The sequence below is a fragment of the Symphalangus syndactylus genome, chromosome 4 (genome assembly GCF_028878055.3).
Source record: "Symphalangus syndactylus isolate Jambi chromosome 4, NHGRI_mSymSyn1-v2.1_pri, whole genome shotgun sequence".
In the NCBI taxonomy this organism is placed as follows: domain Eukaryota; kingdom Metazoa; phylum Chordata; class Mammalia; order Primates; family Hylobatidae; genus Symphalangus; species Symphalangus syndactylus.
Genome location: NC_072426.2, coordinates 80002899 through 80016389, shown reverse-complemented (window position 1 = coordinate 80016389; position 13491 = coordinate 80002899). Strand labels below are relative to the sequence as shown.

General features: G+C 59.3%; 1 protein-coding gene across 15 annotated transcripts in view; it reads right to left on the bottom strand.

The window, feature by feature from the left end:
* The window catches only part of RET (ret proto-oncogene), a 53375-nt gene extending 46153 nt beyond the window's left edge, over positions 1-7222 (bottom strand). For 5 of the 15 annotated variants that reach the window (XM_055275216.2, XM_055275218.2, XM_063638041.1 and 2 more), the window contains exon 1: positions 6950-7220. In XM_055275216.2, coding sequence (XP_055131191.1) covers positions 6950-7022 — 73 coding nt within the window. In that variant the 5' untranslated portion in view covers positions 7023-7220. Of the gene's footprint in view, positions 1-6949 lie in introns of all 15 variants that reach the window. The other 10 variants (XM_055275224.2, XM_055275225.2, XM_055275226.2 and 7 more) reach the window with 5 other exon arrangements.
* Positions 7223-13491: the final 6269 nt, after the last annotated feature.

The following is a 13491-nucleotide window of genomic DNA, read 5'->3' as shown; positions in this document are numbered from 1 at the left end:
GGATAGACTGTAACCCTTGGGAATGCAACACAATTCAACCACTGTGGAAAACAGTTTGGCAGCTCCACAAAAAATAAAACAGAATTACCTAGCGATTTCATGTCCGGGTATGTACCCAAAAGAACTGAAAGCAGGAACTCAGGTATTTATAACAGGAATGTCCCTGGCAGCATTTTTCATAACGGCCAAAAGGGGGAAAGCACCCACGTGTCCATCCCCAGATGAATGGGTGACGGCACACTATTTACCCCTCACAGGAAGGGGCTGACGCATGCCACAGCCTAGAGGAACCCTAAAGACCTTATGCTGAGTGAAGCCAGACAACAGTCCATGCAGATGAAATGTTCCAGGACAGGCCAAGCCACAGAGACAGAACCCAGGCGGGGGGTTGCCCGGGGACAGGAAGCAGCTGTTTAATGGGTATGGGGTTTCCTTTTGGGGTGATGCAAATTTTTTGGATCTAAGGCAATGCCTGTTCAATGCTGTGAATGTGCTAAATGCCACCAACTGGTTCACTTATAAATGGTTAAATTTATGTTATATAAATTTCACAATTAAAAAAGAGTAACCCATAACTATTCGCTACCCTGTTTCCCCCTCTGTCCCCCTCAGCTGCTGGGCCCTCCACCAGCCCCTGCTATGTGGACGAGAACAAGGGCTGGAGAGCCAGTAGGCAGAAGTGTGTGCAGGTACACCCCTGAGTGCCCCCATCCCCATGTCCTCTGTACTTGAAGCCTCCTGGGGTGAGAAGGGCCATGTGACAGGATCCCAGGGAACACAGGGAAAGTGACGGTGGCCCCCTCCCAGGCCTCAAAGCTCCTTAAGCCTCAGGCTTCTCGAAGCTCTGTGCCCTCCTGTGCACACAGCCAGGCACACGGGCTGGGAGGTGTGGCCACCCAGTGGGTAAGGGCCATGCCAGGCTATGCCACAAGCAGAACACGTAGATGGTGTTAAGCCCCTGAGACTGGGGGTGTTCCTGTCACCAAGTACAGTCGCACCTGCCCCTGCAGATATAGGTGGTGGGGAGGCTAGGGGAGCAAAGACAATTTGAGGCTTTCCTGGGTCACAAGTTTTCAAGGTGCTGTGGGACGTCCTGTATGTGACCTGCCAGAGGAGTCTCCTGCAGAGACAACCTGTGGGCTGCCCACTGGTGCTGGGTCCCATAGCCAGGCTGGCCCCTCACGATGGCAGAGCAATGTGCCCATGTCACCAAGTGCCTATGAGCCCCGTTGTTTCCCTGGGTGAAGAGGGCCAGGCCAGGCCCCACTTGGGCTAAATGTTAGGCTTCCCGGGGGTGACAGATGCCCTACAGGCAATAGTGGTTGAGCAGGAAGGGGAACAGAGCAGGAGGAAGCCCCTGGCCCCTAGCCCAGCAACAGCTGCCGGGTCTGTGCCGGTTGCACTGGCAAGTAGTATGAGGAAGAAACCCAGTGAGCCCTCTCCCTCCCTCCGGAGCTGCACCAACTCATGCTGCACCCCCAGCTCACCCACCCTCGTCCTGGCACCCAGAGCACACATCTCCCCCATCATTACTTAAATTCTAGGAAATTACATGTTTCCTTTTTCCCTCTCAGGAACACAAGGGCAAGAATCCTTTGGAGTCACAGGCACACAAAGGAACTGGAAACAGCTTGGTGGCCACTGTCCTGCTCCTGCCCCAGGGCCACACTGCCCCTCAGGTGCTTCCCTGGAACCCTGGCTCCTGCAGGGCACAGAGAGCAGCAGCACAGAGGAGCAAGGGCCAGGAGTGGAAGCGCAGCTGCGGCACCCGAATCTGGGAGGGGGTCTAGGACCTGGGGCTGTAGGGCCACAGGCTCTCCCCTGAGCACAGAGCCCCAGCACCAGGCCCTCCCTGGTATCAGGGAGGAAAGCCTACGCCCGCTGGTCCACCAGGTGGGCGCACACCTCTCCAGGTGCAGCGGTGACCTTTCTGTGGTGGTGCCTGGGCTGCTGTACTTTGTGGAGCCACCCTTGAGGCAAAAGCAAACAGAGGTGTTTGCTCGGAGCTGGCCACCTGCTCCCTCCAGGGCCAGGTGCTACCTGAACTGCTGTCCTTAAGGTCCTGCTGGCACCGTCTCCCTGCCCCAGGCTTTTCAGGGGCCAGGAGCCAAGCCAAGAGGAGCTGTGGGAACAAGGACGCCTCGCTGCCTGCTCTTGCCCAGCCTTGCCCTGCCTGGGGTCTCAGGGTGGACAGTTCAGGGACCCACGGGCTTCATGGCCTCTAGGCTTGGGGAATGGTGGGGAGCGGGGTCCCTGAGGCCCCCATAATCACACAGCTGTGGGACCAGAGCTCCATGGAGGTCCAGGCCTCATTGTTTCAGCGCCCATCCATGTGCCCAGGCCTGGCCCCAGAGCTCAGGGAAGGGGGGACGAGGCAGAGAGGTAAGGCAGGACCTCAGGGGCCGCCAAGTGTCCCAGAGCCTTGGTCAGGAGAGGGCCCGTCCACCAAAGTTCTCCTATGAGAGGTAGAGCCTGCCTCACAGGGGCAAAGAATCAATCCCCAAGGCTTTGCCTCCATCCCTGAGCCAGCCCTGGCTGCTGTTCTAGTGGGGGAGCCAGAGGGGCTCTAGTGGACCTGGGGCCTTCTCCCCTTCCAGCCCTGAGGGGTGCAGTGCCTGGGTCATGGACCCCAAGAGACCTCCCCACTTGACCCCATAGTCCTACTGACTGGCAGCCTCCCAGGAGCCATGGGGTGCTCCCTTACCCCATGGAGCACAGAAGACAGCTCTGGCAGGCCCAGGTGCAGACGGGCAGGGAGAGACGGCCCCGGTGCCATCACCTTCTCTGTGACCATGACTGAGGTGTGCTCCCTGCCTGGTGGTCACTGCCCAGTCCCCGCCCCCTGCCACACACGCATGTGGAAGTCACTACACAGGGTCTCCTTGACTACGGTCTCTCCCTGCCATGAGACAGCTCCGGAGAGTCCCCAGCCCTAGAGCAGCAGGGCAGGAGCCCAGGCTCCCTCAGGAGTGCTCCCAGGCTGCTGTTGTTACTATTATTGTTACTGTTACCGTTACTATTATTGTTACTATTAAGTCGCTCTGCTGAAAAATAATTGCAGAGGAGTGGAGAGATAGAGGGCACAGCAGAGAACGGGGAGGGAGCATAACCTGGCACCAGGAAGCAGCCTCTGAAGCAGGGAGGGGGGCAGGGGGCCCACTTCTCAGGGAGGGGCTCCCGAAGTGGAAAGGAAGTGCCTCTGTAGGAGGGGAGGAGGGGAGCAGGGAGCCGGGGGGGCTGCGCCCCGCTTTGCCCCTATTCCCTGGCTTTCTTCTCCCAGGCTGTCGTGGAGGATGGGAAAGATGAGGAGGAAGGCCCTGTCCTGCATGAGGAAACACAGCTGTACCCCCCCCGATGCCCAACCCCCATCCCTGCACCCTTGTCTTCAGCGCAGTAGCTTCCATCCGATGCCAGGGCCTCAGGCATATGTTGGTTGCAAGGGCCACAGCCTGGTGTCCCAGCTGAACATCTGCACCGCCACTGGCAGCAAGATGCCTTCCTGCCATCCACGGAGCACACACAGTCGACCCTTCTGCTGGCACAGCCATGCCTGGTGCTTGTCCCCAGACCCATAGGACTCCCAGACATCAACTAAAGGTGACGAGACCCAGAGAGTGTCTCAGCGTCTGTGCATGGTGCCACACATTACTCTGGGATCTGGGCTGGGATGTCCTGAGGGCACCTGGAGCCCGAGGTGGGGGGCCTCACCAGTGGGTGGACAGGCTCAGGGCAACCTCCCTGGAAGCCCTCCTTAGCCCCACCCTGGACCCACACCACTGGCCCAGAGAACGGGCTGGAGCAAGCCAGAGGGCCAGGGCTGGGGAGCTCCTGCATCCTCTCTACTGGTTCGAGTCCATAGGCTATGAGAACCTCAGTTTCCTCACCTGTGAAATGGGCCAAGGCCATGACCCTTGCAGACTTGTTGGAAAAGATGAAGTGAGTAGGCACAGCACAGGGGCAGTGCACTGTGAGCCCCCATGGGGTGCTACTGCTGGTATTAGCCTTATCCAGTTAAGAGGAGGGGACCTAGAGGGTCCTTGGCCAGGCTGCAGAGGGGGAAGGTCTCAGGGGAGATGGCAGCTTCAGGGCCTTCCCTTCCCCTTAGCACCCCAGGTTCCATTTTAACAGATATCGCAATTTTTAATTGGTTTTCTCCTCCCCTGGCTAAAAGGCTATTAGCTCCCCACTAGGTGAACGCATCCCATTTTCTTCACACCACCAAGGAAACAGTGATTTCCTCAGCCTGTCCCTAAAGTGATTCTGCAGAATAAAGGCAATTTAGTGAATCAGCTCAATGCACTTCCCCATTTGCTCTCTGCTTGCAGGCCCCCAGCAGGCCCAGCCCACCAGTGAGGGCTGCAGGCAGCTCCTGGAGGTCAGACAGGGTCAGTGAGCTGGAGTGGAGGAGAAAGCAGGCCAGGCCCAGGTGAACCTGGTGAAGCCTCTGGCCAGAGAAAGGGGAGGAGGAAAAGGATGAAGCAGGGGGAGCTGTACCCCTGGCCTGAGCTGCCCACGCTGATACCTGGTGGTTCAGGCAGAGGTGGGCTGCCTAGGCCCTCTGTAGAGGGTGGTCTGGCAGCTTGGATCGGGGCCCTGCCAAGTCACAGTGCCCAGCTCTTCCATGCTGGGAGCAGAAGGCCCCGGGGCCCAGGGGCAGAGAGGAAATGTCCTTCCTTGCTGCAAAACAGGACCCAAGAGGCCAGGCCAGGAAGATGAGAGACAAGAGGCTTGCTTAGGAGCTGTGGGAGGTCGAGGTGCAGGGTCAGCCTGGGACCTGGGGGGAACCCCAGAAGCTGAGACTCAGTTTCCTCATCCAAGCAACGGGGACAGCCATATCTGTGTTGAGCAGTGAAATGCCAGAAACCTTTAAGAGCAACTTTTAAATGAATGTAACTTTTAGATGGAGGTTCTCTCACTCTGGTTCCAGCGTAGCTGGGGCTGACAGGCTATGCCCTGCAGGTATGAGGTGTGTGCCCCTATATACACACGTGGGGTCCCTGTGTGTATGAGTGATGAGAGGGGCTGGGGTCCCTGTGTGGACCTGGGTGAGGCAGGGTGTGAACGAACCACGCTGTGCATGTTCACAGCCTTGGGGGCAAGTGCTGTGAGAAGGGGCAGCAGTGTGTCTTGATGGTGATCCAGTGTGAGTGTGAGTGTGTGAGCTGGGGAAGGACTCTCATCCTCTAGAGACCCGGTCTGTGCCTGTCATCAGGCCCAGCCACTAAAGTGCAGCGTCCGCAAGAGGGCGCTTGAGGCCGAGCTGTCCCCGTGGGGTGGTTGGGGAGCACGGCAGGGCTCACTGGGGCGGTCCTTGGTAGCTCCAAGAGTGCGGCTAGAACCTCCAGAGCTGTGGCTCCTGGGAAGGAGCCCCGCAGGCCTCTTCAAAGGCCCCAGCTGTCTACTCCAGGGAGTGGGGCTGCCTCTCCACTCCCAGTGCCACCAACTGTGGTGTCCGGGTTATCCCAGCGGCTAGGGGCTCACGATCTCTGGATTGGGGAAGTTGTCTGTGGGCCAGGGGTCTGGGCACGGAAAGCTACCTGCATGCCTGCTGAGTGCCAAAAGCCGGCCCCCAGAGCCTCACTGGCCACCCCAACTAAACGCAAGGCGGTGGAAGGGTGTGGGGAAGTCCCCTGCCCAGCACACCAGCAGCTGTTCACACCTGACCCCCTGCCCACAACCTCAAAGCCAAAGCCACAGCCCAGAATCCCAAGACAGCGTCAGAGCGCCTTGTTTGCTTCTGCCCCGTGTCTTCCCCCTGCAGCACTGGGACCCCAAAGTCCTAATACGCAGAATAGATAGGAGGACAAGGGCTTCTCCCCTGTCCCTCGCTAGGTGGACTGGGGACCCACTCTGGCCTCAGCATATGCTGAGCTGAGGCGCAGGTCACACACATGAAGTCTCAGGCAGGCCTGGAAACTCAGTCTGTACAGGGCCTGGGGCCATGGCTTCTTCTGTTCCCAAAGGCTATGGAGAAAGCCCTTTGTAAGGAGTGAGGGAGGATGGCCAGGGCTCCTTCCCTCTTAGAGGGAAACTTGGTTCATACACAAGCACTTGGAGGGGATCAAGTCAGGGCCAGTTTGAGGGACACCAAAACGCGCGCCAAGGGGTCAAAGATTCTACAGCCTTGCGGCTCACTCTGCCAGAGTTTGGGTGGGGTCGATGACCATCTTTGCAAGGCCACACCTAATGCTGGGATCCTAAGGCACCTGCGGTTTCACCAGGCCCAGCACCGACGCTGGCTGGCGGCGCAAACCCCTTCCCCACCCCAAGCCGTGGGCCTCCTATGGCCGCATCTTCAGCATCTCTGCCAGCCAGCGCCACACGACTCCAGGGCTGCCGGTGGGACGCCAATCACGGCGTCCCCTCGGGGGGAGCCACCCCAGAAATCACGGTTTTTAGGTGTTTAAAAACCAGGGCGGCAAAAACGCACGAGGGAAAAGCGATCTTTTCAAAAGAGCCTCCGAATCCCTCGGCTGGCCAGGACGGCAGAGCTGGGGGAGGAACGCACGGACGCTGAGCGGGAAAAGGAAACCAGGACCGAGCCGTCTCCTGCCGAAACAGAACTCTCCGCACGAATCGCGGGCTTTCGGAGCTCCCTGACCCGTCTGCCACGCCGGCCCCGAAACGGCTGTGCCATTTGCTCCAAGACGCGGCTTTGGCGCAGGGCGCGGCCAGATTGAGACCTGCAGCGATGACTAGGGTTCTGAGCACTGACCCCCGCCGCCCGGCCCGCGCTCCGCTCCCGCCCGAGATCCGCCCAGCCCCAGCCCAAGGCGCCCTGCCCGCCGCCCGCCGCAGCCACTGCGCTCCCAGCCGAGGCCGGGTGGCCGGCGACCGCACAGCCCGCTGCCCACGGCAAACAGAAAGGCGCTTCTGAACGCGCCCGCTCCGCTGCTCGGCGCCAACTTCGCCCTGGCCGCTGCGGGAGCCGGCGGCCAGCAGGACTCACCTTTGCCTAGCAGCGGCAGCAGCAGCAGCAACAGCAACCGCAGCCCCGCGGCACCGGACGTCGCCTTCGCCATCGCCCGTGCGCGCTGGGGCCGCGGCTGGAGGGACGGCGGCTGGGGCCAGCGGGTCTGGGTGGCGGGTGCGGCGGTCAGTCTGGCCGCCCCATCCCCGCCCGGGGCGCGGCGGACACGACTGACACTGAGGGCGCGGCGCACGTCCGGGGCACTCAGCCCTGCTGCGCGCCCTGCTTCGGTCGCGGGACTGAAGCGAGGCAAGCGCCGGCTGCGCCGGAGGAGCGGGTAGGGGCGGGGCGGGGCGGGGCGGGGCGGGGCGGGGGCGGTCCAGGGGTGGGCCAGGCGGGGCCGGAGGCGGGCGGGGTGCGGGCAGGGGCGGGGCTCCAGTGCTTAGCTCTGGCTGCGCGGGGTGCGGCCGGGGCGCGGCGCGTGTAGGAGCTCAGTGCGGGACGCGCGGCGCGGGCCGGGTGGGGCTTGAGGAGGAGCGGGGTGCGGGAGCGGGGTGCGGCCGAAAAAGGCCCGGCAGGAGCCGGGTGCGGACCCCGAGGTACGCGGTGCGGATGGAAGCCAGGAGCCGGGGTCCGCGCACCTACGCAGAGCCGCTCTTCCTACCCGGTGCGCGCCCGCTTGCAGTCCCTCCGTTTTGCCCTTTCAGCTGCACAGAGAGGGCAGGGATTTTACGCAGGATGCAGGTCTGGCCGACTGGCTCGGGGTGCGACCCCGCGGACTCAGAGAAGGGCGCCCCGCCTCCAGGCTCTCCGCGGAGCGCTTGCTGCGCCATTTCTCAGAGGCGGGAGGCGCCGTGGGAGCGCGGCCTCTGCTGGGGCCCGAGGCAGGAGGCGGGGAAGAGCTGAGCAGGGGAAGAGAGGCAGAATAGCCTTTTTCAACATCCTGGGGTGGTAGAGAGGGTAAGGTCCTGGAAGGGCAGTTTGTGATTCCCCCCAACGGTACTGGTCCAACCGTTGGAAACCGGAAACTGGCTCCGGCCGCCTTTCAGAGACTTGGTGCTGGTGGCCCTTGCATCCCTTACACAGGAGAACTCTCAGGAGGTGGGCTGGCAGAGTCGGAGAGCGAGTAGCGAGGAGGAGGAAATAATCCAATTTTCCCCCAAAGAAATGATGGAAATGATGCGCATAAACACATTTACCCCTAATAGGGAGCAGCAACTGGATCTGAGAAGGGGTTCTGGGTGAGGTTGGATGTGGGCTCAGTGGGGAAGTTCTCTGTTCTCGCCCCATCCCCCGCTGCTTTTTGAGGTCTGGCCTGCACCTAGGCGCAGAGGGATGGAAGAAGGGAAGCCCATGGGCCCTTGAGGAGGAAGAGCCTGGGAACCTGGGCCCAGGGCACACTTGAGCCAGCCGCTCCCTTGCTTGCTGTGTGCAGAACCCCGCCCTCTTGCCTGGCTGAGCTCAGGGCTGAGTAAGTGATCTGCACATCACTGCAGATATGAAGTCAAAGTGAAGTCACCCTCACAGGCAGGAAGGGGAGCTGCCAAGACAGAGGCTGGCTTGCACTCAGCCAACCGTGATGTCCAGACCTGGCTTGCTGAGGGGTAGGTGGCTGGGGCACAGGCCTGCCAGCCCAGGAGAGCCACTCTGGGCCACTGGACTCCGGCTGCCTGCCACACCCTTCCAGTTTATGGAGCTGGAGTTGGCCACAAGGGGCTCCCTTGGGTGCAGACAGGTTCCATCTCTGGTGCCAGTGGCTACCTAGGCTACACACTCAGGCTTGTGCCCAGGGAAGGGACCTGATAGGTAGGGAGGGGCTGGGGGCATCTTTTGGCTACAAACAAGCTCCTGTGATTGCCTCCGAGGTGAATGAAGACAGAAGTGGGTAGGCTTAAACAGCCCCACCCCCGCACCTCCCGGGGACCACCCTGGCCAGCCCTTGGCCGACATTGATGTCTGGCTGGGCTCTGTGTGGCCATCTTAAGGGGCCATCTGGGGCTGTGCTCATGCCTAGCCTACCTTAGGCCTTTCCACCCTCTTGCTCCACCCTCACCCTTGGGGGTCCTGAGTGAACACCTGACACCATGAGAGGGTGTCATTTACTCCTTGGAAAAAGGTCTGGGGGGCCCTCGCATGGGTGTACCCCATACACATGCATACATGCAGACACCTGTGTTCCCATACGTGGACACACACGCACACAGATGCATACCTCCCTGCCATGTGTACGCCCAGGGATCTGACCAAAGGGTCGCTCAGCAGAGGACAGATGTGAGGCCCAGAGCCTGCTGGCCTCAGGGACTGCGCGGAGAGGAGATTCAGCCCTGCTGGGTGTAGGCTCAGTATCCAGAACATCAGGCAGCAGGAAGGAGCTCCTCGCCCAGCAGAGGGGAAGCGAGGCCACCCCCTGAGATCTCACAAGGGGAGGTGGAGGCCGGGTGAAGTGCAAGGCAGAGGTGCCGGTCTTTGGCTGCCCAGGAGTCCTGGCCCTGGCTTCTCTCACTCTATGGGGTGGGGAGGGCCTGCAGGGGGCTCTGCCTCTCTTGACTCCCCTTAGTCATCTCTCTGAGCCTCAGTTTCCCCAGCTATAAACATCTCCCTTTCAGAAGAAGGGGTGAAGCTAGAAAGAGGGTGCATGTGAGGGTAGAGCCCAGTGCCCAACAAACAGGAAGCCCTTAATAAATTGTAGCCATTGGGCCTCCCTGGGCCTGGGCTTGGGCATCCTGGCCACACCGCCCTGCTGAGGGTCGTGGGCTCTCTGGGAGCTGGAGGAGGGCACATCACAGTGTGGTCAGTGCTTCCTGCCCCTGCCCGCAGGTCCCCTTGGAGAACCTTCAGGGCAGCTTTTATGAAGACACACATCCTGGGCCCCCCGCTCCCTAAAAATCCATGTTAAAAAAAAGTTCAGGGGCCAGGCTAAGGGCTCACACCTGTAATCCCAGTACTTTGGGAGGTCAAGGTGAGAAGACCATTTGAGGCCAGGAGTTTGAGACCAGCCTGGGCAGCACAGTGAAACTCTAAGAAAAAAAATTCCCCAAGAGGTTCTGGTGCAGGCATCTGCTTGGAGTGATTAGACCTGAGTTTGAATTTTGCCATTCATAGTTGTGTGACATTGCATACATTACTCCTCAGCTTCAGTTTTGTCATCTCTCAAATGGGGACTGAAACAGTGTCCTTCCCTGGTGACTGTGAGGAGATGGTATTTTCAAGGCTCTGCCCCAGTGCAGGGTAAGATGCTCAGTGGGCGGGTGGCTCACACCATCTCCCTGTAGCATGTGAGAACTTGGAGGTCATTCATTGCTTCTGAGCAGGTGAAGATTAACTGGAGTCCCTCAGGTCTGACCCCAAAGCACCAAAACGCAGCACAGGGAAGGGAGGGAGGAGGGCAAGCCCATCACGGACAGAGATCTGGGCCATGCCTATGCAGGTTTGCCTGGCAGGAGGTGGGCGGGATGGGCTGTGTCTTCTGACCCAGGTGACATGGGGGTCTCTGCCTGCACTGAGAAGCATGGTGGGAGTGAAGCTGAGTGCAGTGACAGGAAACTCTGGCTCTGGGGGTGTCTTGTCACTTGCAGGTAGGGGGAAACACATTGAAGAGCACAGCTCGGTCCTGGTGACACTGGAAGCCTGGGTGGAATTCCTGGAACTGCTGACCGAGGCGCCTCAGAGTGGGCGTGGGCAGGGGTCCAGGTCCCTCCCATGGGCAGTGTGACATGGTGGTTGGAAGCACAGACTTGAGGCTGGCTGTGTGCACTGTTAGCAAAGTGGTCGGTGCCTCAGTTTCCCATCTGCCTGCCACTGCCCTCTGCTCCCCTATCGGGCTATTGAGGTGAGGGGCAGGTCTACTCCTCCCCACGGTTTGCCTCCCTGGCCTTGCTGTTGGTGCCCTCCAGGGCAGCTGCGAGGAGGAAGCCAGTGACCACCAGCTGGCTCTCAGGGCACTCAGAGGGGCTGCTCAGCCAGCCCACCCCATGCCAAATATGCTGTTTCCATGAGCATGCTCACGGAACACCTGGCCTGGGCCTGCAGGGTGTGGCTGTGCAGGACAGGCTTTACCTAACTGTGCAGGTCCTGCCTGCCTGTGGGCCTCAGGTGCCCTTAGGGGTGTTTGCAGAAGAGCCCTCAGCCTGGCCTGGGAGAAGACCCCTTTTGCATCCTCCCTGGGGCCTGATTAGGAGCCGGGTGCCTGAACAAAAGCAACAGGGGCCTATATATCCATCAGAGACCCTGGGGGGTTCAGAGAAAGCCCACCTCCTCCCACCAGCCTGCGCACCTACTCCCACTAACCTATCATTATCACTTTGCCCACCTCAGTTTTCCATGCCCCCACACTTCATTCTCTTCTGAATTTCCTTCCCTCGCCCTCCTTTCTTCTTCCTTCTCTGCCCCTCTTCTCCTCCCCTTCCCTTGGAGGAATCTCCATCCTTTTCGCTCAGCACCGGAGCCAGGCTAGCCACACCACTCAGCAGCTTCTGTGGTCCTCTCTGGGCCTTGTGTCATCCTCTGTGACATGAGAGCAATAACATGGGCACTGCCTTGAGGGTAAAGCCCAATGATGCATCAGTGGGCTCAGCAGACAGTGGCAGTGTTTCCTGCCCCTCTGCCAGGGTTTTCTCTCCTACAGGAGGCTGTCTAGGTGTGGCCTGGGGCAGTAGCATGGTGGGAAGGCTGCAGGGGGCTCTGAGTGTGTCTGCGCTCTGTCTCTTGTCCCCATGTCCTTGGCGGGTTACCCAGAGTCTCCATGCCTCAGTGGAAAAGCAGAGCTCCTTCTCCCCAAGTTCCCCGGGGATGCAGACAGTCAGTCTGCACAGAGCCCTCAGCCCAGGGACGCTGGCCATCAGCAGGAGCTGCTGCTGTCATCAGCCTCTATCCTGTCAGCTGTAGGGGCTGAGACCATGAGGCCCAAGCAGCCACTGGACGGTGCTAGGGTGGCATAGAAAGCCAGGGGGCCCTGGACCCAAACAGTCCGGGCTTTCCACCTGCACATGTGACAGCACGCACCTGTGTGCTGTGTGGGGCTGGTGGTCAACGAGACTGGCCTGCCAGAGCACAAACCTGTCTTCTGCATCCTGGTATGGCCACAGGCTTTGAGCCCTCCCCATGCAACCGGAAGCCTTCTCAGCACTGGAGGGACCCGGGACACCAGAGTCCTATTTGCAGCAGAGGACCACTTATCTGACCTTGAATTACACATTCGGGAGTGGTGGGTTGATTAATGTCTGTGCCCACCCAGGCTCCTGGGGGATTGGCTCACATAAGGCGGCCCCAGCCCGAGGGGCTCAGAGGCCGGCTGGTTTGTGGACAGGACCTCAGGCCTGCTGGTGCCTTGCTTGGTGCATCCTCTGGAGAAGGCATCCTGGCTCCAAGCAACATGAAGAGTGGGAGCTCGAGTCAGCCGTCCAGCAGATATGGGCTGAATGCTTTTTAGACAAAGCATCTCCCAAGGCAGTTTCATAATCTGCCTTGTAATGCAGATTTAGACAACTTTTTACGAATGCACTTTTTAAAATAGGCCTTAATGGATCTTTGCAGTAGTTACAGTCCATTGTGTAAATGCAAGCAGAAGGCTTTTTGAAAACATGTATTATTGATCAGAAAGGCAGCAGCAATTAGAAGCCAGTGTGTCATATTGTTCAATACACACTTCCTATACAGCCCTGCCGTGCCCACTCATAACTTTCTGACAAATTTTCTTGTCTCTAGGGAGCCCTTTCTTTTCCTTTTTGCTTCTGTGAGTGAAAGAGCGCCCCCGATTCGTTATTAGCTGGAGGTAAGCTCAATGAAAAATTAAGCTCACCTTTGCCATTGCAAAACCTATTTACAACTTCTACTTGGCTTCTCAACTACAACCTGGTCTGAGCTGGAGGGGCCACAGAGGAGCCACTTCAAAGGAGGAACCCTACCATCCAAGGCCACCATGAGCTGCCATTCAGCGGGGTTCCAGGGAGGAAGTGTGCCCCCGCCGGCTCCCAGTGTCCTCAGCTTTTCTCCTCTTCAGTTGCCAAACCCAAAATGACCACTGAGGATTTGCTTTTTGCTCCAACACTGGTAGAAGAATCTCTCTTTCCCCCAGTCTGCACAATTGCCCTTCGTCCTTCTTGAAAAGCCCACTTATTTATTTGACAGACATCTCCTGAGCCCTTGCTATATTCCAGGCACCATTTTTGGAAACAGAGATATTACAGTGAAGAAAACCAAGTCCTTCCATTCCCTGTACATCTAGGGGACAATCTCCCAAACTCAAGGCACGTATGCAGGGGTCCAAGGCAGAAGAGATGTAGGTGATGGTTGTCAGGCCTGGGTGGCCCCAGGAGCTGACCTTGGGCAAAAAGGATGGTGCTGGGGGACAGTGCTGCCCTGGAGACACCGGGAGGCGGTGGGAGGCCAGCCAGCCTTGGCTTCCCCACAGTGCCCCAGCAGGAACAGGCAGGTGTTCACCCTCCCAGGACAGCATCCTCTCAGCACCCTCTGGCTGGCCTCCCTGGAAGTTGCAGTGCACCCTCCATCCTCTGAGAGAGGTCCTACCCTCAGGACCTGCAGAGGCTCACTTTGGCCCAGGAGGTCTTTTGGAGCCAAAAAAC